Source organism: Muntiacus reevesi, chromosome 1 (assembly GCF_963930625.1).
Source record: "Muntiacus reevesi chromosome 1, mMunRee1.1, whole genome shotgun sequence".
Classification (NCBI taxonomy): Eukaryota; Metazoa; Chordata; class Mammalia; order Artiodactyla; family Cervidae; genus Muntiacus; species Muntiacus reevesi.
In genome coordinates this window covers 233,024,540-233,052,183 of record NC_089249.1, presented here as the reverse complement: position 1 = coordinate 233,052,183, position 27,644 = coordinate 233,024,540, and the positions used below count along the sequence as shown (strand labels likewise).

The 27,644-nt window shown below is 41.7% G+C and overlaps 1 protein-coding gene and 1 pseudogene across 1 annotated transcript in view; one reads left to right on the top strand and one right to left on the bottom strand.

The window, feature by feature from the left end:
- KCTD16 (potassium channel tetramerization domain containing 16) overlaps nucleotides 1–8,110 on the bottom strand; it is a 287,611-nt gene extending 279,501 nt beyond the window's left edge. Inside the window, exons 1-2 of the mRNA XM_065935603.1 lie at nucleotides 7,956–8,110; nucleotides 6,436–7,591 (exon numbers count right to left, since the gene is read on the bottom strand). Coding sequence (XP_065791675.1) covers nucleotides 6,436–7,267 — 832 coding nt within the window. The 5' untranslated portion in view covers nucleotides 7,268–7,591; nucleotides 7,956–8,110. The remainder of the gene's footprint in view (nucleotides 1–6,435; nucleotides 7,592–7,955) is intronic.
- Nucleotides 8,111–9,555: 1,445 nt separating this feature from the next.
- LOC136158348 (large ribosomal subunit protein mL37-like) lies at nucleotides 9,556–23,885 on the top strand (annotated as a pseudogene).
- The last annotated feature ends 3,759 nt before the right edge of the window (nucleotides 23,886–27,644 follow it).

Sequence of the window (27,644 nt, the reverse complement as noted above, 5' to 3'; positions counted from 1 at the left end):
CCAGGGCAAGTTTGATGCATGAATCAGGGCACACAAAGCCAGTGCTCTGGGACAACCCAGAGAGATGGGGTGGGGAGGGTGGTGGGAGGGGGTTTCAGGATAGGGGGACACATGTGCACATGTGGCTGATTCATGTTGATGTATGGCAAAAACCACCACAAGGTTGTAAAGTAATTAGCCTCCAATTGAAATAAATAAATTAATTTTTAAAAAGAAATTTAAAAAGAAATCAAGATCATAAAAAATAAATTAAAATGGGCTTTCCAACACTTGTGAAGATTTCGTGCAAGAAATTCTGAACTTGAATCTGATCAAGTCTTAGAATCTGCTGTTTAGCTCTAACAAATTTACAGAAAATGCAGGGGTAAGAAAAAATGTGTCACTGACATCACAGAGATCATAGAGATGGATGAGCAAAACCCAGAGTGCCGGACATCTGACATGACAAATAGCTTGGTTTCTTCAAACAAATAAACTGAAAGAAAAAGAAAGAAAGAAGGAGAGAGAGAAAAAGTGTTAAGGGGGATAGGAGGAGGGAATGGAGAAATAAAAAGATTTAAGATTTTTGCCACTTTGTGGCAATGTCATATGCAGTATTCTTTTTCTTTTATAGATAGCAATAAAAGATAATAAACAGGGACTTTCCTGATGGTATGGAGGATAAGAATCTAGCTGCCAGTGCAGGGGACACGGGTTCGATCCCCTCTTCTGGGAAGACTCTACATGCCTCGAAACAACTAAGTCCATGAGCCACAATTACTGAATCCCCATGCCTAGAGTTGTGCTCTGCAACGACAGGAACCATTGCAATGAGAAGCCCAAACACCACAACTAGAGAGTAGCCCTCACTCACTGCAACTAGAGAAAAGCCCATGCACAGACACAGAGACCCAGTGTATCCAAGAATAGATAATTGTTAAAAATAAAATAAATTTTTAAAAGATAATGGATGTACCTCATTTGACTCTTGATTCAAACAAGACAACTTTAAAAAAAATACTGAGAGAATCAAAGTTTGCACACCAACTAGATATCAGAAGATATTAAAGTACTATTTGTTTTGTATGATGATGTTACCGTGATGCATTTTAAAATTCATTTTAGTTTAGAAACATATAGTTTTTAATGGATGAATGAATGATTAACACCTGAAATTTGTTTCAAAATAATCCAGTGCAGACAGAAGAAAAAGTAGGTAGGGATATATATGAAACAAGATCAGTCTTGTAATAATCACTGTAAGTTTTGGAGCTGGTTGTTTCTATATTTGAATGTTTGAAAATTTCTATTCTGAAATGTTTTAGCTGACTTGCCAAGAAATGCAGTATTTGAGGAAAGCTACAGCGAAGTCCAAAGAAAAGAGCAACAGTCAGCTGTGATGCAGAGATTGAACATCACCTCTTCTTTCAAAAGAACTGTTTCTGTGCATGGAACCGGCACTCTCTCCTCTGTCCAGTCACTCCTCTCCATGGTTTGTGCTCGGAGGTGTTCCAAATGGAGCGCAGCGGCATTTTCTCTGTTTATGATTCCTTTGAGAAGATCCAAATCTCTTCAGGCTGTCAGAATCATTTGGTCTTCTCTTTCTAATCATATATATACCTACTCATACACACACACACACACACACACATACACATATGTTTTAACATATCAAAGGACTTGGGGGAAATCAGAGTTCTCCCCCTTTTTTCCTCACATACTGACATTTCTCTTGCTGCCAATTTCATTCAGGGAGGCCAGAGACTTAGGAAGAAACTGCTCAAATCATCTCTTACAAGGAATCAGGCTCAGGTAACATATCCCTTTTAGCATGAAAGTGAAAACAAATGACAGAATATTTTACTAACATGCAGGAGAAGCAGGGGTTGACAGAGGAAGAGATGGTTGGATGGCATCACCAACTCAATGGACATGAGTCTGAGAAAACTTCAGGAAATGGTGAAGGACAGGGAAGTCCATGGCATCTCAAAGAATCAGACATGATTTAGTGACTTAACAACAACTAACATGTTTATAGTACTATTACATTGAGTCCAATGGTCAGAGAACAGCATCTTAAAGAGACAAGAAAAAAATGATACCCACTGCCCCTGTCCTTTATCATAACCAGCCAATATCTCCCCAAGCAAGGTCTAGGCTGACTTCATGATTAAGCCTTATACTTAAGATTATGTTATATATTTAAAATATAAATTATAAAATAAGAAGGCACAGGCCTTAAGAACACTCCCTTTGGAATACAAAGTCACCTGATCAATGACTATTAAAAGGTTTCTTATGTACAAAAACCTCTGAGAAAAGTAACACCATGCCTTAAAAATGTTGTAAATATAACGACAGGACAGAACTTTACTGAGATCTTGATTGTGGCATAAAGAGAAAGAACTTGAAAGCAGGAATGACTAAAGCATGAAGAAAGGGGAGCATCTAAGATGGAAAAGACAGAAAAACATCACAGAAAGAGGAGAGGTAGGTAAACACCAGACCTTCACGGTTTGGACTTTGCTGTTCTGTGTCTTCATTTTGAATGTGCCAACATCATATTTCTATGGACAATAGAAATTGATGTCATTGGTAACTTTTGAGGAACAAGGAAAAAGAAAGCTAGAATTATTTCAAGATAGATGCTTTTCTGCCTGTTTTCCTTTAAAAACTCACCCTTTTACAGAAGGTTTAAAAATTAACATTGGGTAAGTTACTCACAATGGCTTGAACCACCATTTCTTCCTAATACAAGGTCATGCAGAATTCTAAGTAAGAAATCGTTTCCTGATCCAGTTTTCTCCAACACCCCCATCTCAATCAACCACCCTGAAGATATATATGTATACAAAATTATTTAGAAACTTTGGTAGAAACAACCTTTTGAATGTAAGGAAACCAAGTAAAGAGAAAAAAAGGTTAAAATGCACTTCCAAGTAGTACTCTGTTGAAAAGGCAATGAATCGATGTCTCTATCTATGATTCACAGAACTCGGTTTATGGTTTTGGATGTTATGAATGAAACTCCTACTTGTGGTCAGGTTATCACAATTCTATTAGAGGCAAATGCCTTTGAATATGAATGCTTTCAGTAACTCACTCATAGGAATAAGATTAAGGAAATGTACATAATCTTCTCCATTGAAGAACAACTTTCCCTCTCACTAGGGCATTGGAAGAGGGCTCTAAATAAGAGGTTCATTTATTTCCATACACCTGTGATTTTGTTCCTAAGTTGTATGAATGGCTATTGATTCAATATCAGGACTTCTGTCTTCCAAATTACTTAACTCATTCCATCTGGAGGTGAGTCAAGAAGTCATCCTCTGATGTTTACGATATTGCCTTCCATACAATACTTGGAAAGAAAACAGAGGTAATTATTTACCTAGTTGGATGAGAAAGAGGGAAAAATACCTTCTTGTTGTTTTAAATTAAAACAAGTAAAATACTTTGTGAGGCAATTCTAGGACAGACATTTTCATGTTCCTATACCACTCACATTTTCTTGCTTGCTGATAAGCAAATCATAATCCATATCTCACATATTGCATTTTGGTGTATAAGCAGTGTAAACAAACATATTTCTTGTCACCCTGTTGAACACACACAAATACCTGTTGACTTTTTTTCTAGTTTTACATTAAACAGTCAGTCAAAACTATTTGATGTTGATCATCAATTCTAGGTCTACATGAAGACCGAATGAGGCAAGAATCTAACCTGTTAATACCTGACAGATCTCCCTGGAAAATCTAGAAGAAAATTAGGCAAACAGAGGAAGAAGGGATCTCTCCCCACAACTGTCAACCACCATATGCAATGTATTAATTTCTTGCTGTTCATTTTTACTGTGATATGGATCCAGGCAAAGTGATTCTGCAATATCCCTTGGTTATTAGAAGAGTCTGATTTCTTGGAGTTCACTCCTTGGAACTAGGAAGTTTGTCACCACATATCTATATCTTTATCTACAGATATTTTTATAACCTAGGAGGAAGTTGGGATCCCCTACAAAGAACACCTTTTCTGTTGGTTGGTTGGTTTTTGCTTTTTTTAAATGGGGGAAGTGCTCCCTGAAACACATACTGCTCTTCAGACCACTGCCCTTCAAACCTGGATGGCAGGCAGGCGGTGGTTTCTGGGCTCCAAGCCCTCTGCAATGCATGCAGTGGATCGGGGCTGGAAACTGGTTGATTGGCGGGGCTTGGGGCATCTTTGCATACAGGCAATTCCCTGCTTTAGAGCACCTCCCAGAGTTTTGGCCCATTAACCCAAGCACAACAGCTTGATGAATTAATGCTTATAGAGGCACAGTTGGCAGCTTCTAATTAAATAATTATGGCTAAGCAGCTGCACGGAAGCTGTCATGCACCCTAGAAAGCCAGCTGTCAGCTTTATTGATCCTGAGACTGAGGAAGAGTTAACACTTAGCTCTGGTTGTTAGGTACAAAGAGCAAGTATATCATAAGCAGTATATCCGCTGTGCAATGTGAAGTTGTTGCATATTTGTGCTAGTCTGTCCATGGAGTAATGAAGAGCAACCTACTCCTTGGCATCCTCTCAGCAATCCAACAAAAAACGGAAGTGATTATATGATTAGAGAACAGAGTCTGTCTGGAGCAGTCTACAGAGGGCTTAGTATTATACAGATGAGCCCTTGATAAACACAGAAATGTCACTGAACTAGCAGGCAACTCAGGCTCTAAGTCTCAATTAGATGAGCAAGTGATTGGAATCAAGTGTGGTCTTTTTGAGGGGGTATTGTTGTTTTCTTCTGTTTGACTAAAGTTTCTTAAGAGGTCGTTTTCAAATATTAGAAATTGGGAAACAAGGTAAATATCACAAACCTAGATTTAAATTCAACGATTCATTTTTTTTTCCAAGTTAGAAGATGTCTGTTCTACAGAATCACAGATAATGCCATATTCCTTTATAGAAAGCCAAAAAGCTAAAGCTTTATCTCTACACTAATGGAAAACTCACCAGAAGGAAGAAAGCAGAATCTGGCCACTAAGCCCCAACACAGAGGAAGGTATAGATTATAGATAAAAGCCATAGATAGGGGTATTGGACCAAATAATGCTTGTTACAGAACATCAGAATGTGACTGAACTGCTAGCTGATTCCACTTTTCTCCGCAGGCTGTTCTTTCTATACAATCCATGTGTCTTCACTTCTAAAAACCAAATCTGTGAAAACCCAGTACAGAACAACTCGGCTTCCCACAGGCCTTGTCACCAAGGCTCCCAACATCATCTCCAAAGGAATAAACACAACTGTAGGCAAAACTCAGTCCAACAGATTCAGTCACACCTTAATGTGCAGAGACATTTAGATACTTTAATTCTCAAAATTTATGGATTTGCCTTAAAATAAGAATAGGGGAAAAGTGGAAACATATTTCTCATGGAATTCACTTCACCCAGCTCCCAGACCTGTTGACAATCAGCAGTTCGTCAAGCACTGAACTTTACAGACTGATTGATTGTTTTTCTCCCAGAGATCAATGGCTTATGGTTAACTTAGAGTAATTCTTAAAATAAGGCATTCTGTACAGTAAATTGTCATTTAAACAACTGGACTGACTCTAAGAAATTCTTACTATAAAGGCTTCAGTACAATTGTTTCCTTTCTTTCTTTTTCTCTTCTGGTTTCCTTTTATGCCAGTGATTCTATCACCTCAGTTGCCTGAAGCTGACTGTGTGTGATTGACAATTCTCAAGGATTCATTTCTTTTGGGTGAATCCTAAATGCAGCTCAGCTTAATTAAGTCTGCAGTGCAACTCAAATCTCAGTACAAATTGCTAAGGAATCAAATCACAAATTCGTGAAAGCCTAGGCAGGCAAATTTCAGATTTGGGGTCGGGCGGGGGTGGGAGGATGGGGGTGGGAAGGGGTCTTTCATCAGTCTGTACTGCCATCTAGCCAAGATCACGTCATTCAGTGCAACATCCATTTTGCTTTCAACATCCCCGATGAACACCAGTCTTCAGAAACCAGCTTAATAGACCCGAAGTTCAGATAAGACAACAGTCAGCAGCACTTCAGCCACTCTGCGTCTACCAAGCTCCTGTGACCCAAGAGCCAAGTTCTCATCATTGCTTTATCTTCACAGTTCAATATCTGACAGACAGACACACATGTCTATTGTCATTCCACATATTACCTCTACCAATATCATTTGTATCCTGTGATTTCTGAGACCTTTAAATATTCTGTGAGTGGACTGGGAAAACAAAAGTTACCTTAGGTAAAACATGAAAGCAGATTATAACCTCTAATCCCCTAGCTATACCTCAAGAGTTAAAAAAAAAAAAAATGAAAATCCCAAAACAGCATTCCTTAAACATAGACTGAACATGCAGACCATATATACATATATATATATGTATATATATCTGTTAAACAAATCCATACACATGAAAAACAGCAAGAACACTCTGTACTTACGGTAGAAGACGTACTCGGTGTAACTTGACCAGATCTTGTCATCTGTATATTGGTTGACGAAAGATGCTGTCACTGAGGAGTTACAGGCCACCATGTGGAATCCACATTCTGACAACATATCAAAAGCCCTTTCCAGATGCCTGAATTTGAGATAAAATCTGGACGTGTATCTTTCTGGGGCTCGGTCAGGGTCTCTGCTCTCATTCAAAGTTTCTCCAAAGACCTCCTTCGCCAAGGAAATCCTTCCACAAACCAAAATCCGAGGAACTCTCCGAAACTTTGCATCCGCCTGCCCCTCTCTGCCCATGGTGCAGGACCCCCTGTAACCCACAGTAATAAAACCCCACTTGCGGTCAGCAGGAAGCAGTGAGGAAGGGGGGCAGATTCTCGTGTCACTTCCTTGGGAGACATCTTCAAAGTCACTGTGGCAGAATTCATCTGGGCTTTGCTTGATTTCATCAGGAGTCAGGAGTTTGACCAAGTCTGGGAGCTGGAAGTACTCAGCTTCTCTTTTCAGTCTTCCCCTTTCTGGAAAGTGATCAGGCAGGACCACCTGCCTGTCCCTGAGATAGTCCAGAATATAACGGAACAAGAATCCATCTCTGTCAATGAAAAACCTTCCTTTGGAGTCCTTGGCTAGGTCGTTAGCTGTGTCTCTCTTTGGGGAAAACATTTTCCACAGGAGGGAATGAGGGATGCTTATTAATGTGGAATGGCGAGTAAAATAAACTTGACCCCCAACATTCAGCTCCACGACCTCGGGGAAGGAGTTGGGAACTGCAGCCCCTTGTTCTCGAGCATAATAACGACTACAGTTGCCACTCAGAGCCATGGTACCTTTCTTCTTTTTCTTCTCCTATTTTGATGTGAAGGAGCGATCCAATGGAGTCACAGCCTGATCCTTTGCAGCAACTTATAAGGGAAGGAGAGGATGCTAACTTGTTAAAAACAACCTCCTCTTACCCCAGTTTTTTTTTTCCCCCAACAAAGCAAAATTTCAAAGAGTCCACAGGTGAAGTGATGCTACAGAAGTAGTTTAAACCCTGGCAGGTGGTGAGCTATGACTTCATGGAATATAATCAACTCATCTGCATCCAGTTTTCCCCCAAGCTCAGTAGGCAAGGCCGGCCAGGTCCCCAGTTACTGAGAGGTCTGTCTGCAGGAAAAGAGAGAAAATTATTTCCTCAAACACAGCATGAGTCAGAAAAAAAGAGACTGCTGGAGAGAGGAGAGGGAGGTAGAAGGAGGGAGGGAAACCGAAAGGGAGGGAGGGAGAGATTATTTTACATAAGCAGCCCTGGAATTACTGATTTCAGCCATTCTTCAACTAAATCGTAGCTTCTCTCAAGGTATTTTGTGTCTACATATTTATCTATAAACCTCTGTCTCCAGCATTTAGTATTAAAAACATTTCTATTTGATTTCTGCATTAAAAACGAATATGCAATTTTCAACTTCTAAAAGGAGACTTATTTTCTTTCCCCAGCTGGAGAGGAAAAGCAATAAGCCCTGGAACTTACCTCAGTGAGTGCTGGAAACAGTTCTTGTGAAGAAATACCCATTTGCAAAGCAGTCAATCCCCAGCCACACACAGAGTCTGGAGCTTGTCAAAATCCCAAACAGGTAAAATACAGAGGTATCAATGAAAAGTGCCAGAGAGATGTGCTCTTAGAAAATAATAATTATATATATAAATATTTATATAAATGTATATTTGTGTATATGTATGTATATATTCACTCCCAATCTCAAGTTAAAACAAGTCACAAAAAAGTTAAACCGTGACTAGAGGTGGTTGGATTGAAGAAGCAAAGCAGAGAAAAATATTCAAAGCTTCTCCAGGAAGAAAAAAAAAAAATCAAACCTTTGGAAAGAATCCTTAAAACAGAAGAGAGTTGCAAGAGGTACCGGGACTTAGAAGCTTTTCAGAAAGCCCAGAAGCAAGACAGATGCGCCCTGCTGGGGTCCCAGGTAGCCACCCCACCTGCCGGCAAGGGCAAGCGGGCTCCCATATTCCCAGCCAGGTGGGAGCGGGCGGCCGCCGCGGCGCAGAGATGCCGGCGCGGGGCTCAGGCTCGGGCTTCTCCGGCGGAGGAGCTGGGTGGTTCCACAGTTCCCAGTGCAGTTCGGATGCTGTTGTTTCAGCAGTGCAGGCAAGAAACCATCCAGGGAAATGACTATTACATCATCTTAAAGGAATATGGCTTGGAGAGAGCGGAGGCAGCTCCGAGTCACGTCCGCCTCGGTGACGGGTCGCCGGGACTGCACGGGGACGCCGCGCTCCGGCCGTGCGCACGCGAGTCCCCCGGGCGCTCCGGGCTCGGGGCGGGGACGCAGCGCGGCGCAGCCGCTTCCCTCCCGGTCCTGTCCGGGAGTCTGGAGTTTCCAAGCGCCTTTGCTTTGCCCTTTCGAGCTGTCTCTAGACCGCCACAGCCACCACCATGCCCCAGAAACAACCTCTCAACCCAGATGAACACGGCGGTTTTTCATTTTAAAAAATCAACAAACAATTCCTTTGTATGTGCACTAAATTTCTGTTAAAGGGCAAATTGCCCCCTCTAAGGCTTGTTTAAAAGAAAAAAAAAGCATACCCAATGACCCCCAATGTTCAAGCTACAAAGTGTCCCCCCGCCCCCCCGAAGAGGACTAAGCCATGTTCTCTCAGATGCCCTCTCTTGTTTTTGTTTTGTTTTGTTTTCCTTTTTCTCCATTCCTCTGCCACCCTCACCCCAGCAAATAGATAAATAATGAATATATACATCCATACCTTCAGTCTCTCTGGAATTACTGATGCTCCTTCACAAGACTATAGGAAGCACTGGTACCCTCAGAGAAAAACAGGGCTTCTACCAGTAAGTCATTATCTTGGCTTCCATGTAAGACATCGTTACCTGCAACTTTTTTCTGGGTCTGTTTCCTTACGGAGCTTCTCTGTGGATGTGCCCCCGCCCGCTCCCGTCTCATCCCAAGAGGACTCTGGTGGAAGACACGCCTGCAAAGAGACATTTTACTCCTGTCCCAGAGGGTTCCCTTAAGTGCATCATTAGAGTTTCAGGAAGGCATTTCCAGGGCAACCTAATCCACTAACAAAGTGCTTCCAGTTGATCCTGCCAGTCAATAATGGCCCAGCCAACAGCTTACAGTAAGTCAGCCATTTCCCCTTTCAAACACCAATGTCTTAGGACTCACATTCCTAACGAGAATGTAGTACTTCATCTATGAATAATATATGCGGGGCACACTCCATTCCAAACAACTGCTATTTTTAAAAGATGAAAACCAAAAAATGGAGCAAGAAGTGTGAATTAGATACATTTTATGGGATACATGGGTTTATTGCCAGCTCTTGCCCCAAGAATTAGCGTGAAGATAGACTCAGCAGTAGCGAAAAATAATTACTAATTTAACACTCTTTTCTTTCACTAAGAATCAGATTACTGAACACATTCAGAGTATTAGCTAACACTCCAACATCTGATTATATTTAACTTTGTTTCTTTAACTAATGTATTAACCTACTCTGGCCTCAATCATTGGGATTTTCATGCTGGACCAATCAAGGATGTGCTTGTTATTTGATGCACTCATATCGCCATCTAGTGTCCTCAAACTATCAGTGCAGGACTATACCTGGCAACGTGTGTGTGTGTGTGTGTGTGTGTGTGTGTGTGTGTGTGTGTGTGTGTGTGTGTGTGTGTGTGTGTGTGTGTGTGTGTGTGTGTGTGTGTGTGTGTGTGTGTGTGCGTGCGCGCGCGCGTGCTCAGTCGTGTCCTATTCTCTGGGAACCATGGACTGTAGACCGCCAGGATCCTATGTCCATGGAATTTTCCAGGCAAAAATACTAGAGTGGGTTGCCATTTTCTACTACGCCAGGGAATCTTCTGGACCCAGGGATCGAACCACGTCCTTGTGTCTCCTGCATTGGCAGGCGGACTCTACAACTGCACCATTTGGGCCAAAGGTCAGATTTTTTTTCCTCTTGGTTTTAAAGGTCTTGAGTATTATCAGAAATGTTCTGTTCACCAAGATGACAAAGTAAACATCTAGTTACTATCGGGTTAAGGGGAAAAGTAAGTCTGAATCTATAACTAGTAAGTAATGTCTTTGGTTGTAGTAAAGAGCAAATTATTTTATGTCTAACCAAGTGGGCCAGCACACTATGACAGTGGCTTTGGAGATTGGATATGAAAGTATTTGGGAAATAGTTTGGCAAGAAATGAAGAAGGGGAGGAAGAGAAATCATAGTTTTTAAAACTAAAAGGAGCTTGTGAAATGGAATCACCATCTCATCTTAAAGACATGGAAACTGAGTACCTGAGAGGGAAAGCACCTCCACAGGGTCACACAGCAAGGTGAGATTAGACCCCTGCCTGTCCAGTACAGTCAGTACCCTAGTTCTAACCTGGTGGATTCTGGAATAGGGATGGAGAGGTGGCAAATAAAGAAAACAAGACGAATTTTAAGATTATTACACATTTGAAAAAGCAGCAAGTCATGTAAAAGAGCTTTTAATATGAAATTAAATTGCAAGGCTAAAATATTTTCACAATTTAAAAGAAGAGTATTCTGTATCTCAGAAATGAGAAGCTCTTTTCATTGGTCTGGGCTCCATAGGTTAGGCTATTTCTGAGACAAGAAGTTCTTCATTTGGGGGAGAATGGGCTGCTTGAAGAAAATCTAGGAAATGAATACATGGACATAAAAGTTCACGCTCATTGTCAGGGACAGAGCCCCTGAGGAAGGGCAGAATAAAGAGGCACCAGGGAGAGCACGTGGCCAGGGACTCACGTTCCCAGCAATACTCACATTTGGACTATGAACCTTCTTTCTTTGAAGTTTTTTCTTTTTTTTTTTCCAATGTGGACAATTTAAAAGTCTTTACTGAAATTGTTGCCATATTGTTTCTGTCTTATGTTTTGGGTTTTTGGCCAGGAGGCATGGGAAATCTTAGCTCCCTGATCAGGGATCCAACCTGCACCCCCAGCTGCACCCCCAGCACCCCCAGCTGCACCCCCAGCGCCCCCAGCACCCCCAGCGCCCCCAGGCAAAGCCATAACCTCTGGGTGGCCAGGGAAGAGTCCCTGAGCCTTCTTTGTAAAGTGAGATTACACTCACACTCACAGAGACACATTCTGAGGACTGAAGAAAAAGAAAACATAAAACATTCACCACACAACCTTAACCTTGTGACCACACCACCTGAATGCACTCTGAATTCATATTTTTTAATAAACACTTTTAAGTACATATATTGCTGAATATTGTTTTGTGCTTTAAAAAATTCATTTAGTATAATAAAGAGTTAAAAATAAACAATTGTTTTTACAGCCCTCTTGAGGTATATTTGCTTTTTAATCTACCTGGATCCTCAAGAAATTGAGAGGGTCTGGACCTCTTACCCTTTGAGAAGTCAGGGATTTGGTTCGAGGTTGGTCCTAAGTCTATTCACATTGGGGTTTGTAGAACCCAGGTTAATAGCCTCTGATCTGTACTCTTTCTTGTTCCTTTAGTCTCAGGGAGGCAAAGGATAAGAAGTGAGATTAAAGCAATAATTGGCTTGGAGGAAACAAAGCAATACACTATCTAGAGAGATTTAAATAGTGCTAAAGTAAGCCAGTGTGTCCCAGGGTGTCTCAGGGAGGTTGTCAGTAATCCCAGCTGTTTGGTGCCTGAACAAGAGGCAAGAAGCCAAGTCTAGGCTGTAAGTGTATTCCTGTCCTTCGTGTCAGCAGATAACACTGCTAGTGTTATTATTCTCTTCTGGCAGCTCTCCACTGAAGCACCGTGGGATGCCACACTCTGCGCAAAGGCTGAACATCCAGCAACAGATTTCTCTTAAGGGAAGAGCGAGGAAGAATGTTGCATTCCGTTCCTTGTAATATTCAGGCCCACAGCTCATGAAGACACACCATGGGTAACTTGTGGAATTGATGGAACGTGTCTTAGCTTCTATTTCCTGTTCCCCACTTTCACACACCCCCAGAGCTGAATGTTGAAGAGTGTGTTCTCAAAAGGACAATTTTAATTTTGGAATAATGTGATCACCTCCCACATCCTCACCCCCTAACACATCCTTGAGTTTCCTGTTCCTTAAAGGGAGATAGCTTTTATGCTGACTGTCTGTGTTATCAGGGAGGGAGTTGATCTCATCAACTTACTCATGCTAAGATGCTGTGCATTCATTGTGTTACATGCCCCAAGGACTCCTGAATTATCAGCATCGTCTTAATAGCTACTGTTGATGGAGGGCCTGTCAGAGCCATTACCTCTCTCTCAGCTCTCCCCGACTGGTGGTATAACATCGGACAGAAGACTGAATGTCTCTGAGCCAGGGTAAAATGGAGATAATAAGAAGACTGCCTCTCAGGTGTGCTGTGCAGATAAAACACGGTGATCTGCATGTTGGACCCCTAGCACATTCCCCAGCTCAGGCGAGTGCTTAATGAATGTCAGTAGCATCCATTAAAGAGGTAGAAGCAGGCATATTTATTGTTGTTCAGCTCAAGTTGAGGCATAAAGAAGTTACCAAAGATGCCCAAAGATCGAAATTCAGCTCTGTTTGCAAATTTGTTGCTCTTCCCACTATGTAGTTTTAGGTAAAGATTATTACTTGGTATAAATGTATTTCTCGGTAATGGGGAATCAGGCTTTGGTGGGGGAGATGGGGGGGAATAGGGAACTGAGAATAATTGATACCACAGTGGTTAAAAGTAGAAATGCCACTATCTTCTTCCAGACAAGGTTGCATTCCTGGTACCCTTTCATCCATTCCACACGGATTTACTAAGTACTATGTCGTATCCATCACAGCTGTTAGGTATTTAAGATACAAAGATAAATTCAATACAATCTCTGAAATCAAACATTCACATACAAACACACACTCATACTCAAAATCATAACAATAGAAGTTAAAGATTAAGGTTCTAGATTCTTGAACACTACTACTTATTTGCAGCAAAATGTCTGGTACTGTATTCAGCTTTGGATCCTACATAGTTCACATATGGTTTGGACAAATCATTTAACCTCAGGTGGCCTCTGCTTCCATATCTATAAAATGAAGCTGTCTCCCCTTATAGAGATACCGTGACTATGGCAAAAGAAAGATAAAATATTGCCGCCCAATCTTCAGAAGCATACTAGGATGCAACAGAGGAAGAAGGCAGCAGACAGCAGTCTGTCTTGTTAAAATAAAGCCTCCACAAGAAAGAATTGGGATTCGACTTGTATGTATAATTTTAAAGTTGGAATGGGAGACCCTTTGAGGTCATTCTTTGCAGCCTCTGCTGCTGCTGCTAAGTCACTTCAGTCGTGTCCGACTCTGCGACCCCGTAGACGGCAGCCCACCAGGCTCTGCCGTCCCTGGGATTCTTCAGGCAAGAACACTGGAGCAGGTTGCCATTTTCTTCTCCACTTTGCGGCCTTAGCTCCACCTAAAAGTTTGAGGTAATAGGAAATGTTCAGCTTAGTCACTTCTCTCAATTTCTTCCAGAAAATACTGTTGAACTTGACTCCCAAAATACAAATAATAGCTGAAGTTGTTCGTACCAGCATACAGTCTCTGAAAGGAAGTCTGCAGAATAAAGTTCTACGTAAACTCATTTTGATATCCGAAGTGTTTTTGTTTTTTAATGTTATGCTGATCTGAAAAGCAAGTATCGGCTGCTCTTCACATACGAAGGTAACACCTTTTCAGGTTTTCTTCAAAATAATGACAATTTTCTGGAACAAATGTCCAAGTTAGGAGTGCATAATTTGAACATGATGTTGAGTGAAGCCAAGTCCACATATGTGTTTTGAAACTGTGATCTCATCAGCCTGAAACCTAACCAACAAAAATACACTCTTCCTTAAAACAGATTGGAGAATAAGGGGGAAAAAGAATATAACTGCCCGACTTTGAAACAACTGGTTCCAACAAATACACAGGCAATATTTTAGGCATAGCCATAAAAAACAAAAGAGGTCCACCCTTGCCTACCCCACAGTCCTACTGCGAGCAACCTGCTTAACTATGCTGTATCATTCACCGTGTGATGCTTGTTGCGTGTGCTGGATTCTGCATATTGGCACCATCCTTACTATGTTTGCTATGCATTATGCAACAGATCTCTTGGCAAAGGAATAGTGTAATTTGTAAGCCAGTAATTGTCAACCTTTTATCTTCCACCTAGGAAACCCATTTTTCAAACAATGTCTCCGTTGCCTTTCCAAAATATGCAACAGATACAAGCAATATCAAATCCAAAAACACTTAGGTGTTAAGTTCAAAAACACTTATTATTTAAAAAGCAATCAGTCAAAGATTTCAATAACATGTCAGTGGTCTCTAGAGTGCATTTTAATGTTTTTCTAAATAGTTTTCTATATGCATACATGGAATTTATTGAACTCTCTGAAGCAATTTGTGGGGAAAGAGTTTGAAAAGCCTAGTTGTAATAAAAAGGAACAGGTTTTAGAATCAGGCAGAGCAAGGTGTGAAAGAGGTGCCTACCAGCTGCATGCTCATGAGATAATCACTTTACTTCTCTGAGGATATTCACTTCATGTATGTATTAGAGAGAGAAAAACCCACTTTCAGGATTGTTGTGAGGATTAAAGATAAAATTCTGAAAGTGCCTGGCACATAGCAAATATTCAATAGGTAAGTGGCAATGTGGTTATAGTTATGCTTGGCTCCATCACCTCCTCTATCCCTCTTCCACCACTTTCTGCCTATACCCCATGGGTCTGTGTGAATGAGTGGATGGGAGGGTACCACATTACTTATTCATGCTGGTGATGTGACTGATCCCTTTTCTAAAAGTCTGCTTCTTCCTGGGAGGAGGGGGATAGAACAAAGGCAAGGGATACTGGGATTTCTAAGCACAATTATCCTTGGAGATGGATAATTAGTTCATTTAAAAACAGACTCACCTGCCTTAGAAATAGCTGTACTTTTCAAAGAGTGATAAATAGAGGAAAGCTCATTCAGAACATCTCATACCATTTTACAGTGATTCAGCAGTCACTTTGGTGTAGCCATTGTTTGTAGAAGGCATTTTTCACAACTAAATCCAAACATGTCATACTTATAGACTGAAATGAATTCTACCGATGGCATCTGCAGGTGGGGAAAGCACGGAGACAGAAGGGCAAAAACCAAATAACAAATGGAAAGATTTATCTCAAGGACTTGAGAAGTCAAAGCTGGGAAATTCAGGAATGCTCTGAAATACCACTGTCATTGCCAGTGCACTTCTTCCCTTGCCTTTTGAGTTATCTGCAAGATATTCATGGAGGAGGGAATTATTTTTCATTCATCTTGGTAACCCTCAGTATATGGCACAGGCTATGGCATTTGGAGGGTGCTCAATAAATGTTTGTTAAATTTAATTGCAGGAATGAGAGTGTTTGCTTAGAATGGCACAAAATTGGCATGTTAAACTTACGATTACCAGGGGAGAAAGGCGGGGGGGAGGGGGTGATAAATTGGGAGATTGGGGTTGACATATACACACTAGTATATAAAAAATAGGTTAACAAATAAGAACCTTCTCTATGGCACCTGCTCAATACTCTGTAATGGCCTATGTGGGAAAAGAATCTCAAAAAAGAGAGGATATATGTATATGTAAAACTGATTCACTTTGCGGTATAGCAGAAACTAATACAACATTGTAAATCAGCTATACTCCACTATAACCCCATAAAAAATTTTTAAATGATTTGTCCATTCTGGACATTTTATATAAATGGAATCATACATTACTAGAAAAAAGAAACTGACAAGGTTATGTCAGAATGAGTGTTAGTTGGGAATATAAGGTGGTTGATTTCAGTTTAGTTCTCAAAGCATTGAGTTATCCATACTGTCAACTAGAAAAAAAAAAAAATGCACAACTTAAATGTTGAGACTTGTGTTTTGCTTGGCAGACGAAACTGAGAACTTAAGCCTGGGATGCAGCTTCTCAGATAGCTCTGAGGGACTGCTCTGAAGAGGTAGTGGAGGAGCCATGATATAAAGGGGTTTTTGCTACAAAGACCAGGTATGTGAGTGCTCAGTCACTTCAGTCATGTCCAACTCTTTGTGGCCCTATGGACTGTAGCCCGCCAGGCTCCTCTGTCCATGGGTTCTCCAGGCAAGAATACTGGAGTGGGTTGCCATACCCTCCTCCAGGGGATCTTCTCAACTCAAGGATCAAACTCGTGTCTCTTATATCTCCTGCATTAGCAGGCAGGTTCTTAACCACAAGAACCATCTGGGAAATCTACAAAGACCAGGTAGCAGAACTTCATAAGATTACTGTTGGGGCTTCCCTGGCTGCTCAGTAGTAAAGAATTCCCCTACCAATGCCACAGACAAGGATTCAATCCCTGATCTAGGAAGATTCTACATGCCTCGGAGCAACTAAGCCCGTGCACCACAACTATTAAGCCTGTGCTCTAGAGCCTGGGAAACCCAACTATTGAGCCCATGCTCTGCAGCTACTGAAGCCCACACACCTAGAGTCTGTGCTCTGCAACAAGAGAAGCCACCACAATAAGAAGCTGAAGCCCTGCAACAAAGAGTAGCTCCTGCTCGTTGCAACTAGAAAAAAGCCTGGGCAGCAACAGAAGTACCCAGCACAGCCAAAAATAAATAAATGGATCAATATTTTTTTTTTTAATTTCAAGGAAAGATTGCTGATAATTAAAGAAAGCCAAACAACTCAAGTCCTTGAATTTAGCACTTTTCTATGTATGGGAAGATGCAAGAGTCTCAGCTCATTGAAATCACTCTTTTGATATGTGCCTCAGCTATCTGGGACCAGAATCCTGCTTTTCTCCATCCTGAATCCCCTCAGGGTGCATGTGTGGGGGTGGCTGCCGTGGCTGAGGCTATGCCAGCCTGTTTGTCTCCATCCTGAGTTCCCTGAGGGCTCCCAGTCTGGGGTGGCTGGAGTGCCTGATGGCTGTAACATCCTCTGTTTACTGATTTGCCAGGCAACATTTTTCATTCACAATGCTATTAGTGACCTTTGCATTTGGTCAAGTCCCAGAGAAATCAACTCACTGCGAAAAATAGCCTTTCTTAACTCATCACTGCAAAGAGGTCACTCAAGCACCCAATGCCCAATCAAAGTGGAGTGAAAAAAAGAAAAACCATTAGAAGGAACACCCTTGGAAGAGGAAGAGGTCACAAAGTTTTTAGTTTCAAAATTGCACTGACACCAGTTTCCTTAAATATTCATGTCGATGTCTGTAGCCAAACTAACAAAACTGACGATGACTCCCAAACATATTCACATGCATTTAATTCCTACAACAATCCAGAATTGTTGGCCTTGTGGGGAAAATAAAAGAAACTCTGAGAGTTTAAATAATCACCAAGAGGTCACACCAAGCTTGTCTGATCCCAAAGTCCCCTATTAATTACACCAAACTTATTTAGGCATAGTTCCTTTTGTTAAATATCCTCAACCTCTATCTGATATTTGCTCACTCAGAACAACAACACATCCCTAGCAGAGATCACCACCATATCCCCAATCCTAGTTCTGTACCAGGCACAGGGAAAGCACTCTGTAAGTAAGCAGGTGTCAAAGGTTTGTTAGAATGTGCAAGTGAGTGAATAAATGAAAACATGCATAGATGAACAAACTACTACCTGGGACAATGGTATCCAGAGATTTTATCTGGATACAGCAGAATCTGATCTCCTGTGGTGTCTAATTTTCTTTACTCCTGAAATGTTGATTCCCAATGGAAGACTGATCCCAATGATGAAAAGGGGTTCTAAAGAGGTAAAATAAAAAGGTTTCCATAACAATATCAGAGAATTGGCCCTTAATGAAGCCACAAGGATGAGTAGTATAGATTTATATGTTTATGTTCTAGAATTTTAAAGTTTTTAGAAATAAGAAACTGCTTTGGGGATAAAACTAAAAATCCCAGTTTTTTGGGCTTTTTTTTTTTTTTTTTAGGAACGTAGATGGTAAAAAAAATGTATATATGATTCACTTTAAAAAAATCTTGACAAGGTACCAGGCAATTCTAATCCAGTCATTTTATGCATCAGTCACTCTGCATCTTTTCCAAAAACGTGTGTGGAGTTGGAAAGCCTGGGTAATGATTGACCTATACAGACACACACATGGGGCACAAGATTTAAGGAGCCAAAGCACACAATTCAAACGTGAGTTGGGAGACATCATTCTTATGCTGTTTAATGCAGATGTGCTTAGCTGCTGCCAAGGAAATCTCATGTTACCTTTATAGACAATGATCTGAGCCCCAAGCACATCTCCCAATTACCCTAGGGTCTCTCCAAATGACAGGCTGGTTTGCAATGTGTGGTTCCAAAGACTGCCAGAGGACATCAGGCAATTGTTTGAAAATGCAACCAGTGTCATATATCTTCATGATAAATCTGGTTTCCATTCCATCAGGAAAAATAATGTCTATGATATTAAAAAAAAAAAAAAGAAAAAGATTTATGTATCTGATACAAACTGGATTCAACCTGATGCCTCTTGACCAACCCCTTGAATTTTTCATATATGTAAATGAGATCTTGAGAGTTGTTACATACTGCTACTCTGTTGTAAAACCATCCTATTGAACACAGAGGCTAAGATTACCCCTAGATAGGATATTAAATAAAATTATAAATTTAAATGGAAAATTAGAGAAAGAATTATGGATGGAACAGAGATGGAATTCTAATTTGCACCAAAGACAGTAAGAAAATGCATTTCTCTTATTGCCATTTTGCCCAAGGACATTTGTACATACAGGTCTAAAGAAAGAAAGAGAAAGTAACTGTCCAATGAAAGTGACCAAGGGGTTGGAGCCCAGTTTGAGAACATCAGTGCTTTGCCACTAGCTAATCAGAGTCCAGAGAGAGTCCTTTCCCAGAAGCCCAATGAGTTAATGACAACTAAGGTTGTTGGAGTTCAACAACAACAAAAAAAAAAGCTTTTGAAATTGTAGTTCTATTCCATGTCTCTTATAATCATTTATTTACTCAAATATTTAATCAAATATTTACATGTCTATTTGTACAAAGAACTATGTCAGGCATTGTAGAGGCTGCAATGATTAATGAGACTAGAGTTGCCCTCAACAAGCTGATAAGCCAGTAGGGCAACAGTTTACTCTGTGTCCAAATTGAAGATAGGTAACATAGGCACCAAGGAGAGTGATGGCTGCTTTTAAGAGAAGTGCAGAAAGTTCTATGAGAAAGACACAGAGCTAACCAAAAGGAAGTCATTTTGAAACTCTAAGGAACATCTTGTCTCGCACAAAGTACCCATTAATAAATTATTGATGAGCTAAAGAAAGTGCCTCCTTGCATCACTACATATTTACTGGGCATGAAGTCAGAGGCATCCATTTAGAATTCATTTAGAACTGCCCCAAGTCAGGCTGATTCATTAGTCTTGATTCTCTCAGAAATATTTCTGTAAGCCCATTACAGCTCTAGTCCACACAGTTAATTTGTATTTGATTCTCAGCCAATGAGGACTAAGAGCCATTTGAGTGGTCCTCCCAAGGCGTTTATTGACTCCACCAGGCCCCTCTTTCTGCTATTACTTGTGTGCCACTGAACACGTGGGTTCAAGACAGCTGAAAAAAGGAATGCAAGTGATGATGCTGAGGATTCTACCAAAGATCAAGGAAGATACTGGATGACAGAAAGGAGACTTTACTACAACAGCTCCAAGTGCCTTTAAGGAGACAGTCTAAGAAACCCAGATCAACAGACAGTTGTCTGGTGGAAATCCTTTGATATTTTGAAGGGCAGCATAAGCCTCATTGCAGCGGAGAAAGATTGTCCAACAACAATATGAAGGATAAATAGAGGAAATCTATGGCCAGAGTCATATCACAACTTCAGGGGACTTCAGGAGAAAGAAGAGCAATTGCCAAAGTATATCAGTAGCACATCCCCAAGGATGTTCAATAATCTCATAGAGTACCCATTTAGTGATTGTGATTATTTCCAGGAACAGATTCCCACAATAATTTCAGGTTGGGGAGTGGAGGCAGAGGGTGATGTAAAACACTATTTCTATTTCAGATACCCCAAGAACCCTGTAATTAAGGATATCCTGAGGGTTTGGGAAGATTCACTTTCTGTAAGCAATAACTTACAGAGGATAAGATGGTTGGCTGGCATCACGGATTCAATGGACAAGAATTTGGGCAAACTCCAGGAGATGGTGAGGGATAGGGAAACCTGGCATACTGCAGTCCATGGGGTCGTGAAGAGTCAGACATGACAACTGAACAACAACAACGAGCAATAGCAGTTCTTCGAGGCAATTGTATGACTCAGAGGAGACCGAATAAAAGAACATGAGGAAGTTTTGTTCATACAAAAGGACAATCTCATGAGTAATTTTGGTCACCCTGCATTATTGCAAATAAAATTTGCCCGGTTTATTAACCTAACATTCACAATTTGGGGATGGAAAGGGAAAGAAACCTACAAAGCAATCTACAACTTAAGCTAAAAATGACTACTTCCTATGCTGGGAAGTGTTCATGCACCATGGTTAAAAGTGGCAGCTTTAGGATCAGGCAGTTCTGGGACCAAATCCCAGCTCCATCATTCACCAGTTGAGAAAGTTGCATTATTCTTCTAGTCACGATGCTCACATCTATAAAACAGGTAATAATTGTAGTTCCTTATAGGATCAAATAAGAGAATACATATCAAGTATTTAGCACATCACCTGCTTACAGTTAGTACTCAACAAATGTAGCTTTGCAGTTTTTTAAGTATTTTTTCCATAATGGTTTTAGACTATCATCTCCCTAGAGTAGAGACACATCGTTAATATCATTAATGTTGGCCAGTCCTCATTCTGTGTCCCCTTAAAGACGGGAGGGCAGAAATCAAGGCAGTCACACAGATCCCCTTTGAGAGTGTTGAGTCTCCTACTGACAATTGTTTTGGGTAGGTCAAAGGGCACCATATGGCAGATAATAATGATATTTATCTGAATAACACACTCTTCACTTACTGAATTGTCAGTGTCACCATCCCTGGCTTCATGAAGCTCTAGCCCTTGCTCCTCATTTATCACAGTCACTTGTCCCAGCATGGTTTCCTGCACACAGGATGTTTGGACAAAAATCTGCGCATCTTCTAAGTTCTGTTTTCCCCCCATACCCTCCCCCTGTTGACCTGACTCAGTCTGAGTGGGCTGTCACCACTATGCAAATGACTTCAAGTTTGGTTACCAAATTAGATATACCTGCTGGGCATCTTAACATAGATCTGCCAGAATATCACATTCAAGTCTAAAGCCAAATATCTGTTTGCTACTCCCGTTCATTATATTCTATCATATTCTCTGAGTTAATGACATCGATGGCCTTTCTCTAAACCCAATTTTCTTGTCTATCCACTTTACAATAAATCTTCCAGGTATCTCTTCTTTTTCATCTCCATTTGCCCTACCCTTTTCTTTGCCTTTTACCCAAATCAGATTGTTCAACAAATAATTACTGAGATCTACCATTGACTAGGTACAGCATTCTGTTGTAAGATCTGTGTTTTGAAGACCTAGAGATGAACAGGTAAACATGGTTCTTTTCCTCATGGAACTTTCATTCTAGGCAAGCAATGCAGATTTTAAACTGGTAATTAAATAAGCAAAATCATTTCAAATGGTGACATGTTATGAATAAATTAGAACTTGGTAATATCAAAAAATGTCTTGGGCAGAGGATGGGGAGACAAAGAGCAGAGGCTGGGGCTCTGAGTAAGTGATATGTGAGCTTGAGCAAGAAGCCAATCGTGTGAAATTCTGGGAATAGCATATTCTAGATGGATGGAATGATAAGAACAAAGGCTCGGATGTCTGAAGTCAGACTATGCTTGACATGTTCAAAAACCCTAGAAAGCCAGCAAGTTGGAGCAGAAGTGAGAGTGTAGGTCTGAGAAGCACACAGGGGCAGGTCAAGCCATGCAGAAGACCATGGACCAGGGTAAGAGTGTCGATTTCATAATAAGTATTATAGGAAGTCATTGATGGGTTTAAAGTTAGAAGAGGCATGGTCTAGTCTATGTATGTGTGTGTGTATGCTTGCACGCTCAGTCATGGCAGACTCTTTGCAAACTCCTGGACTGCAGCCCGCCAGGCTCTTCTGTCCATGGGATTTCCCAGGCAAGAATACTGGAGTGGGCCTTGCGCAAGGGAAGATGGCAGCATCTAGGTGGAGGTCTTGAGATCAGATCTGCAAGGCGTTGGTGTGGAGCCCACAAAGGTTCGCCCCAGGTGGCTTGGGCTTCTGTGCTGCAGGGCCCTGAGATGCAGGGCATATGAGTGGGGCATGCAGAAGCCAGAGACTCCTCCCCCGGACAGGGTATACAAGATTCCTGGACTAGAGTCGATCACCTTCACGGGGAAGATGCACTCTATGCCCAGGCTGGCACGGCCAGTCTTCCCATCCTGGGACCCTGACTGGATGCACCTCTTGGCCCTGCTGCATGAGCACCTGCTGTACAGACCAGGTCTGCTCCATCTCCCACCAGTGTTGCCGCCCCTCGAGGGTGTAAAGCAGGCTCTCTGGCTTAACAAAACCAAGTTAATAGAAGGCCTTCCTGAGAAAGTGTCTAGCCTTACTGGCGATCCAAGAGACCACACAGAAGATCAAGATGAACCTGTTGTGAATGCAATCTCTCATGCTCATCTCTGGCACTCTACTGAAAACATCCTTAAGAGAGAGACATACTGCTCAGTCATTGTGGACAGCCTGATGCGGCTGTATAAATCCCAGATGCTCAAGCATCCTTCTCTGACCAGGCAGATCTATGCCCAAAACAGCATGTGATCCACCACCTGGAAATAAGAGTCTACCCTGATTCAGGTCCATAGTTCCAGTGGAGCCCAAGCAAATGCCAAGAATCCTCTGCCTCCCATTGTCCCCCGAGAGGAGGTGGAAGCTACTGAGAATCATGTTCTTGAGACTTTCTATCCCATATCTCCCACCATCAGTCTTTAGGAGTGCAATGTTTATGATGTGAATGATGACACAGGATTTCTGGAGGGCTATCTTTACCCCTATCCCCACACCCAGTATGTGCTGGAGTCTGCCAACTTAGAACCACACTGCTTTCAGCCAGATCAGTTGTGGGCCAAGATGATCCTGTCTGCCTTTGGCAATGTGCTGGCTCAGGCTTGTTTCCTGTATGGGAATGACCCTAAGGTTTTGGAGCAGCCAGTAGTCATACAGAGCATGGGCACCCATGGGCATGTTTTCCTGGTGCTACAGCTGAACACCACAGATCTGGCCTTCGAGGAGGACCTCAAGAATCTAGCCTAGGTGGACTCCAATCAGCTCCTGCATTGGCACTTTTGTTGTGTTCCAGTGATCAAAAGAAAGTGGTTGTGGACCCTGTTGGACCAACTTGTTCCCAGCCAGAGACATTCAGAAAGTTTTTAGCTCTGTATTTTCATGGTGCTGTGTGACCCAAGGACTGTCCTGAGGCCTGGAGCCCCCAGACCCCTCTCTTCCTGAAGATCCTGGAGTCCGGGCCGTGCCTGGGGCTTGTCCGGAGTTGCAGTACTCCTTTGGCTGGGGGTCTCACCCGCAATAAAGAACCCTTCGAGTACACTGGAGCCTGTGTTTGTTGTGAGGGTGCTATCAGGTGGGACACCCACAGTTGCACACAAGCCCTTGCCCTGAGCCTGCCTCTGTGCAAGGGCCAGCCCTGGAGCCTCACCTGTCCCAACTTTATCTGTGACCCATCTTGTGTCATTACATAAGAACCTTCATCTCTCTTGAGTTTCAAAAAAAGAATCCTGGAGTGGGTTTCCGTTCCCTTCCATAGGGGATCTTCCTGAGCCAGGAATCGGACCCACGCTCTCTTGTGCCTCCTGCATTGGCAGGCAGATTCTTTACCACTGTGCCACCTGGGAAGCTCCGAGTTCTAGTCTACTTGTTTTTTAAAGTTGACGTTGACTGCTCTGAGGATAATGAATTGTAGGGAAGCAAGATTGACTATAAGGCAAAGTAAAGAATGTTGCAGGGATCCAGGCCATACTTGAGTGACTTGACCAGGGTTAAGGAAGGAAAATGAGGAAAAATGTGAGGATTTTGGACGCATCATGGAGGTACTAGAGATGGTACTACTACACAGATCTGCTAATGTTCTCCCTCCTTCCAAGGTTTTTCATCTCAATTCATTCAACACAAAGCTGACAGTGTTATTCTTCTAAAGATGTCATCCTTTGCCTGAATATGTCAGTTGGTTCCCTGTTCATAAAATAAAGTCCAAATTCCTTGGTATAGATTCAGTCTTATGCTTTAACTACTTCGGAGAGATACACAGAGGTACTTAGAAGGAAAGGATAAAATAGTTACAAAACAGTTCACACACTACTATTCACAGAAAGTGGTGCTGGCTGTTGTGTGAAGAACTGGCATTCACAACTCTTTAACTGTTCTTACTCTGAGAGGATATGCGGTAAATGCAAGAGTCACAGGGCGTGGCCTAGTGCTTATGTTTTAACTTCTAAGGGAAGAGTAGGGAAGTTTTAAGAACTAGGAGAAATGTAGTCGTCCTCAGATCACAAATCAATAAGTGAATTGATTGATTTGGTTATGATTCTTTGACTTCATCCATTCCCCTGAAATATAATACCCAACTACAATGGAATTGAATAAACACTTCATAACAAAACCTGTTTTTTAATGGTCAGGTCATCATGCTTTACATTAAACATATGATTCCTTTTCCTCTCTGCCTTAAGTAAGCACTTCTTGGAAAATGAAAATTCATGTCAGGATCTTCAAACCAGGTTTGAGAAATCCTGGTATTAATATTCCCTGGAAGAGGGCATGGCAACCCATTCCAGTATTCTTGCCTGGAGGATCCCCATGGACAGAGGAGCCTGGTGGGCTACACACAGTCCATAGGGTCACAGGGAGTGGGATGCGACTGAAGCTACTCAGCACACATGCACGTATGTTATTAATATTAACAATACAGAAAAACAGAAGAGGGCAGTGTTACCACAGACTCCTGCATCAACGCCAGGCTTTGAAGAGAAAATGCAAGTTTCTCCAAGTCACCCTGTTCATATCCAGAATCTCAAAGAGTCACAGTTTCAATTGCTTGTTTCTTTCTACTTGCTAAGTCTCAAACTCTCAAACCAAGTCAGCAATGAGGCCTCCACTTTGATCTACCACTCTATTACCTCCTGCCAAGCTTTCTTAGCAGAAAAAGACCACTTTTATCTGTGATATCAAGAAATACAAGCCCAGCTTCATGTTCACAGTGGTTATAAATGATTTTGTCCTTTGCAGGATGGATGCTGAAAGAACTTCATCTGCATTTCTGCATTGGCCTCAGGAGAAAAACCCTCTACATTTAACTTGTTAGCATCTATGGGCTCAAAAGATTTTTTGTACTGCTAGGAAAATAGGTGTATGCAGCTACATATCAAGAGGTTTAGTCAAAAGCTTTCACTGAATGCCTGGTATACATAGAAAACCAGAAAAGAAAGCATTCCAACCCTTGAGACAATTTAAAAGACAAGTTGAGCGATAGCTCTTTGCAGGGAAATGATTATTAATTCAATAATCAGTTGATTATTGAATCAATAGTAATAATAATTTATATAATAATAGATACTGCTCCTTGGAAGAAAAGCTATGACAAACCTAGACAGCATATTGAAAAGTGGAAACATTACTTTGCCAACAAAGGTCCCTAGTCAAAGCTATGGTTTTTTCAGTAGTCATGTATGAATGTGACAGTTGGACCATAACAAAAGCTGAATGCCGAAAAATTGATGCTTTTGAACTTGGGTGTTGGAGAAGACTCTTGAGAGTCCCTTGGACAGCAAGGAGATCAAACTAGTCAATCCTAAAGGAAATCAGTCCTGAATATTCATCAGAAGGACTGATGCTGAAGCTGAAGCTACAATACTTTGTCTACCTGATCCAAAGAACTGACACATTGGAAAAGACCCTGATGCTGGGAAAGATATAAGGCAGAAGGAGGAGGGACAGGAGAGGATGAAATGGTTGGATGGCATCACCGACTCAATGGACTTGAGTTTGAGCAAGCTCTGGGAGTTGGTGATGGACAAGGAAGCCTGGTGTGCGGCAGTCCATGGGGTCACAGAGTCAGACACGGAACTGAGGTACCATTATTATTGTCTATAGTGACTGTCACTGTGATAAACAGTATTTCATTTACTCTTCACAATAAACTGATACAACTTATTAATATGATACTTTTAGGTGCAAAGGAAATTGAGAGATAAAAGGAAGAAAAGATAGAAGAGAGAGGGAAGGAGGGAGGAAGGAAGGAGGAAAGGAAGAGAACCAAGGCTCAGACAAGTTAAGTAGCTTGCCCTAATGGTCCTCCTCCCATGTACAGAGCATGGATTTGAATGCAGACAGTCTGACTCCAAAGCCTGCACTCTTAACCCAGACACTGGATTGGGGTACAGAGATAAATAAGCCAGGGACTCTGTCTTGGAATTGCTCATGGTCTAGTAAAAGAGACAGACTCATAAACAAATAATTCCGGTGCAGTGATAGCAGCTATAATCGAGGTATAACAGAGAAAAGGAGACAGGGAGGAAAAAGTGACTAAGTGCCTGACTTTGGGTGAGTGGGAGGGAGTCACAAAATACAGACATATTCATTTGTGTTTATGTAATTCATTGCACTCTGTGGGCTGGTTACCCACAACGAACCTGAAGTTGCTTCCAAAGCCACTTTCCGGTGGATTTCCCCTCTCTGTCTTCACAGGTTGTGGTTTGTCAGCCTCATCCTGCATGCAATAAGTAGCTCTGACTTGGGGCCATGTAAAGTCTTTAGAACCACTCTGGAGAAGGAAGAAAAACAAGGTAGCAATCTATTTACTCTCAAAAAAGAGTAAGGAATGTGATAAGCAAGTGAATAAATAAACAATGTCATGTTATAATGGAAGAAAAAGGGGAGGGAATGCTGGCAATCCATAAGAAAACCCCCAAAATCATTCTGGGCATTGTGCAGGTGGCTGACAACATCGTCCCTCAGACAGGAAAACTATGCCACGAAGTCCTCAGTACCTAGCCCAATTTGCTTTCAAATATCAAGTTCTTCCATGGGATTTCCCATGGGATTCTCTCTGCCCATGGGGTTTCCCAGGCAAGAACACTCAAGCGGGTTGCCATTTCTTTCTCCAGGGGATCGTCCCGACGCTGGGATCCAACCCAGGTCTCCTGCAT